Raw genomic sequence first — 6156 nt, 5'->3', positions numbered from 1 at the left:
AGTTGACCCATCCAAGATTAAAGCCATATCAGAGAGGCCTCCATCCAAAAGTGAGAAAGAAATAATGGGTTTCTTAGGTTGATTACAATACATTAGTCGATTCATTGCCAAGCTCACCTCTATTTGTGAGTCCATCTTCAAACTCCTAAGGAAGAATGAACCACATAAGTGGAACGACGAGTGCCAAAAAGCCTTTGAACTTATCAAGGAATATCTCCTCCACCCCTCTATCCTAGTGCCTCCACAACATGGAAAACCCTTACTCCTATACATTTCCATCATAAGGGATGCGGTTGAAAGTATGCTTGCAGAAGAAGGTGATGACAAGAATGAAAGGGCCATATACTATTTAAGCAAGAGGTTCCATGATTATGAGACTAGGTACACTTCCATAGAAAAGTCATGCTTTGCACTTGTTTGGGTTGTACAGAAATTGAGACATATCGTCTTACCTTTTCAAATATGGGTGGTAGCAAGAATGGACCCCTTGAAGTATCTCTTTGAGAAACCCACTTTGAGTGGAAGATTGTCAAGATGGTTGATCTTATTGGCAGAACTAGATTTGAAGTATGTGGCTAGAAAAACTATCAAAGGGAGCGTTGTGTCAGATTTTTGCATCGAGAATCCAATAGAGGGGGAAGATGGTAAATAAGACTTTCCAGATGAGGACATTTTGAATGTTTAATTAGGGACATGGAAGATGTACTTTGACGAAGCTGTAAACCAACATGGGAATCGGATAGGAATACTCTTGATCACTCCCAAGGGATCTCACATACCTTTGGCAATCAAGTTGAACTTTGAAACAACTAATAACATGGTTGAATATGAGGCTTGTATTGCCAGAATGGAAGCCCTTTGAGAATTGGGGGTAAAGGAGGCCAAAGTCTTTGGAGATTTAACTTTGGTTGTTGCCTACGCACAGAAGTTGTGGAAGGTGAAGGAGGAACATTTGAAGCCTTGTTGCTACCATATTTTGTTTGCCCTTGATTTGCGTGCTAGACCTCGAAAATCCAAAAATATCATTTTCTCTCCATGGGGCCACAAGGACATCCAAAATGATGTGGAGCAACCCATTCGGACATCGAAGCACCCAGATTGCCTTTTTCAGCCAAAATGACCAAAATGCCCCAGGTTAGCCCTAGGTTGACCAAAGGTTAAACAAGGTCAAAATCCTCACAAAAAAACATTTTTCATGGTTTTATATCAAACCCAAGCTCCTTGGAGATTTTTAGATTTGACCAAGTTTGACCCGAAGTTGACTCCTAGTGGGCCCCAAAAACTCTAATTTTGATTTGACTGTCAGAACGGGTTGAAACCAATGCCATTACGAAGAATATCCAATTCTCGTTCCAGTGACTGTTCATGGGTCAAAATCAGAGTTAGAATAGCCGAGATATCATGAAAACCGGGATGACGTGCCGATTGACTCACCACAAACTTCCGAGAGCCATAACTTTTGATTTGGCCATTGGATTTTTGAGTTCTATATCTTTTTAGAAACTAAAAATGGAGATATATCCAAGAGTGTTAAGAATATCCCGATCAGAGGAGGTTTAAGGCTGGCGGCCCTTGAAAGGCCGCCGCCTCCAAAAATGTGCCCAGGGTTATAAATAGCCCCAGGCACCCATCAAGCTAAGGGGATAGAAATTTTTGTTAAATTTTCCTTCTGACTAGTTGCTCTCTACATTTTTTCTCTCTTCCAAACAGCCAAAAACACGTCAAAAGTCTCTTGATTCTTTCTCTTCACCAAGAACACAAGGTATTTCATTTTTACCAAATCTTCCTTTCCTTGGTTCTACACTTTGGATTTGGGGTTTATTGGTGTGGATGTAGCTTTTTTTAGCTATCATCCACACCTGTAACCTTATAAATCTTTTTCCTAGCATGTTCTTTCTCTTTTGCCCTAATAATATGATTTATTGCTTTCTTTAGCATGTTGATTGCTTTATGTGGGTTTTTACCTTAGATTCCATGTGTTTGTGTGCTCTTTTCCATGTTTTATGCTTAGATCTATGTTTCTACATGCTTATATGTTTAGATCTACATGCTTAGGGTTTTATGCCATGTTTCCTTTGTTTCATTCCTCTCTTTTCTTTGCATTGATGTTAGGGTTTTGTGCTCACATGCTTGATGTCTTGTCTATGGTTATGCCTTGCTTGGATCTATGTGTTCATACACTTTTTGCCATTTTTATGTTTAGATCCACATCCGTACATGCTTATATGCCTAGATCTATGTGTTCACATGTTTACGTGCTTCGATCTATGTTCTATATTCTTTATGTCATCTTTCATGTGCTTGTGCGCTCTAGGATATGTTTGTCATGCCATGTGCTATTGAATCCCTTTTGTCATTTTTATCTTTCTTTCTTGCATTTTGGCCTAATGGTTTGGACCCAATCTAGACCCCATGGTCTTTGTCATCGTCCATACATCTTGGCCCATATCAAAGGGTTTGGATCACCCATTTTGCATGTCTATGCTTTATGCTTACGCCCAGGAGGCCATGTCTAGATCTAACCACTTGGGAGGCATCTCTGGATGTCGGGTTGCTCCATGTGTACCCTTCCCTTGTTCGCTCCATGCGATGATATGCTTGCCATGCTTGTTTGCATCACCTGTTGGCTTTCTACGTATCTTTACACGCTTGCTTACATGTCCATGCAAGAGTCTTGCTTGCTAGTGTGCCATCCATGCTTCAACACAATAAAGCTATAGACATTCGATCCAAACCTACATTTGTCCATTGCAAACACCACCCTTGTTTGTTTGTTACCTTGCTTTGTTTCCCTTTTTGCTCGCATCCTGGTTTCTATGTTTGCCATGTCTATCATGTTTATCTATTTTATGCCTCTTTATTGTGCTTTTTACATCTTTTCCTTTCATGGCTTGTCTGCTAGTTTATTGTCTTTGCCTTTGGATGTATGCACATGGAGCGAGGACGTATGAAGCTAGGGCACGGTCTCTCGGGTGCAAACAAAAGGGGCGAGGATGTGAGCACCCGGATATGAGCCAAGCTACTGCAGTCAGTAGGTTTAGGAGTTTAGCTTTTCCTTTCCGTTATGTACTCTTTTAAACTCTCTCCTTGCTCTTCCCTTTCTCCCTTAGATGGTTTATATTAGGTATATCATGCTTGGTACCATTCATCCTCATCTCTAGAGTATGGCGACCCTTGTTTATTTTCCTACACTTATATTTTGGGCCATGCTTTTGGGATGTAGGCATTTACTTTCCTACTTTATGTGCTTGCATTATGCATGATGTATATATATATACATGCTCCCTCCTTCTGGAGTGATCGTCACAGTCCATGTCACCTAGGGCAAAGCGATGCCTGATTTTTGCTGCAAAAGTAAGGTGATGTGTAGCTGGATTTTTGCTATGGAAATCTGGTACTCGGCTCGAATTCCATAGGAAAGCATAGACTGGGACCACGCCTTTTCAAAAGCCAAACCTCAAAGCCCTCATGTATGCAAAGCCCTAAAAGCCAATGCCAAAATCATGTTTTTACTGTCAATCTCCAAAAATTAAGGTTTTATCAAAACGAAGGACTGTCCTTGGATAGGCGTTGTGGGGTGCTTAACACCTTCCCCATATGTAACCAAACTTCTGGACCTAAGAATCAAGATTGTTTTGCCATTCACATTAGATAAGGAAAAATGACCTTTTTCTTAGCCTAGGATTGGTAATAAAATCAACTAGAAACAGGTGACCAATCACACTTTAGAAAAACCTAATGATTGGTGGCGACTCCACTTACCTTTCGTAATCCCTTAAAATTTGGCCCAGATTCCTGCCATAACGCCAAAGGTAGACCTACCTTCCTCCACTGAGAGAGAAAGCAACTGAAGCTTTGTACGAAATGCACACGCTTACATATTCGAAAGGGGCCCTCCAACGAGGCCCTGCGCACGGGAGAGTTGTTGCCACGGCGGGTGGCCAAATGAAGGCATGGTAGCGATGGTTTTTTCTGCTCAGCCGGTCAAGGTCAAGCATCAACAAGCCTTATCAATAATACTTGGAGGAATTGACTAAGCCCTTTGATAGAATTGAATACACAATCATCCCTAGAGCTCAAAATCAATTTGCAGATGCCTTAGCTACCTTAGCCTCCATGGATTAGATACTCGAGGGAGTGTGGATATGACCTTTGGAGATTGAGCAAAGTTATAAGGAAATTCACAAAAGGAAGATCTAAGTTTCAGTAATGACCATAGAGGAAGAGGAAGTTCTGTGGTACTATGACATCGTGAAGTTCTTGGAACTAGGGGCATATTCGGATGGTGCCGACAAGAGAGAACGTTGTTCCATTAGGATGATGGCAACACAATATATTCTATGTGGAGGAAAACTCCATAGAAGATCCTATGATAGCATACACCTTTATTGCTTGAAGAAGGAAGAAGCCGAAAAAGTAATGGAAGAAGTTCATCAAGGGATTTGTGGCCCTCATGTGAATGGAAGAATGTTAGCCAAGAAAATCCTAAAGATAGGGCACTTTTGGAGTACAATGGAGACCAACTGTGTGGATTATCTAACGAGTTGCCATGATTATCAAACACACGCCAATTTGAACCATGTACCACCTAGTAAGTTGTATAGCATGACTTCTCCATAGCCATTCTTGGTTTGGGGCATAAATGTGATTGGAAGGATAGCTCCTAAGGCTTTAAATGAGCATGAATACATTTTGGTAGTAATTGACTATTTCACTAAGTGGGTGGAGATAGCCTCCTACTCTGTATTGAAGGCTAAGCATGTGGCTTAATTCTTAGAAAATAACATTAAATGCTGGTTTGGGGTTCCCTAAGAGATCATTTCTGATAATTGTTCTGATTTTGAGGGGGAGATTCAAAGGATCATGGAGTTGTACAACATTGAGCATCACAAGTCTTCACCGTATCGACCACAAGCTAATGGGGCCATAGAAGCAGCTAATAAGAATGTGAAGAAGATTCTATCCAAGATGATAGTGACATAAAAAGATTGGGCTGAGAAGCTTCTATTTTCCTTGTAAGGTTATAGAACTTCTATCCACACATCAACTGGGGTGACGCCTTACTCTTTGGTTTATAGTAGTGAGGCGGTGCTCCCTATTAAGGTGGAGATACAATCTTTGAGGGTATTGAAGGAAACCAAGATCCTAGAAGAGGATTGGTCTAAGGCGAGATATGAACAATTGGCTTTGATAGATGAGAAAAGGGCTAGGGCACAATATCATGCGCAAGGGTTCCAAAAAAGGATTGTTAGGGCATTCAACAAGAAGGTGATTCTGAGAAACCTTAAAGAAGGGGACTTGGTCCTAAAGGTGCTTAGAGATGAGACTTTTGACCCAAGAGGGAAGACGAAACCAAGGTGGTCTGGACCTTTTATCATTAAGAAGATCATGTCTGGAGGTGTTACAAGAATCACAAATTTGGATGGGGAAGAGATGCTTTGCCCAATCAACATGGATAGACTCCGGAAATACAACATCTAAAAAATTTAAAAAAAGCCTGCTAGGTTGAAAACCTAAAAGGGCGGCTACGTAAAAGTTAAGACAAAAGAACCCTGCTAGATTGAAAACCTGAAAGGGCAGTCTAGCTAAAGTTTAGGGGAAAAGACCATGGGCATGATGAAAATTCCCAAAAGGACGTTATGGGCAAAAATTACATGGCAAAGAGAGAGAAAGAGAGAGAGAGAGAGAGAGAGGAATAAACGACAATAAGCAAAGATAATAAAAATGTGATTCTCTTATTGCTCAAATTAAAAGATGATAAGATTATTTTCATAGGAGATTTGGAACATTTCAATCCTTTATTAAATTCAAAAAAAAAAAAAAAAAAAAAAAAAAAAAGGGGGGGGGGGGGGTGGGGGTGGACACAAGGGGCAGAGTTGCCACCTAGTTTTTGCAATTGTCTAGGAATTATATATATAACGTCCTCTCAAAGAAGGACCTTTGATCTTACTATCAAAATATGAGTTCGGAGTTTAAGTATGCTCTTGGAAAGGTGTTAAGCACTCAATATCGCCCAACCCTAAGGTTGACCTCCCATCATCGTGTCCTATGTCTTAACCCTATTAAAAACTAATTCAATACTTGTATTCTAAGCTCACACACACACACACACACACACACACACTAATCATGCATCTAACAAACAACATGTCATCT

General features: G+C 40.6%; 1 protein-coding gene across 1 annotated transcript; it reads left to right on the top strand.

The window, feature by feature from the left end:
• Window positions 1–301: 301 nt before the first annotated feature.
• LOC111995357 (uncharacterized) lies at window positions 302–1120 on the top strand. Its single transcript, XM_024027274.2, has 3 exons — window positions 302–644; window positions 690–832; window positions 926–1120. The coding sequence occupies exons 1-3, from the start codon at window positions 302–304 to the stop codon at window positions 1118–1120; spliced, it is 681 nt and encodes a 226-aa protein (XP_023883042.2).
• Window positions 1121–6156: the final 5036 nt, after the last annotated feature.

The sequence above is a fragment of the Quercus suber genome, unplaced genomic scaffold (assembly GCF_002906115.3).
Source record: "Quercus suber isolate HL8 unplaced genomic scaffold, Cork oak 2.0 scaffold_277, whole genome shotgun sequence".
Lineage (NCBI taxonomy): Eukaryota > Viridiplantae > Streptophyta > Magnoliopsida > Fagales > Fagaceae > Quercus > Quercus suber.
Note: the sequence above shows the minus strand (reverse complement) of the source record. Positions and strands in the feature narration are given on the sequence as shown.

Coding starts and splice junctions, on each gene's coding strand:
- LOC111995357 (XM_024027274.2), top strand. CDS start 302: ATGCTTGCAGAAGAAGGTGATGACAAGAATGAAAGGGCCATATACTAT. Junction 645..689: donor TCCAATAGAGGGGGAAGATG/GTAAATAAGACT, acceptor ATGTTTAATTAG/GGACATGGAAGATGTACTTT. Junction 833..925: donor ATAACATGGTTGAATATGAG/GCTTGTATTGCC, acceptor GCCTACGCACAG/AAGTTGTGGAAGGTGAAGGA.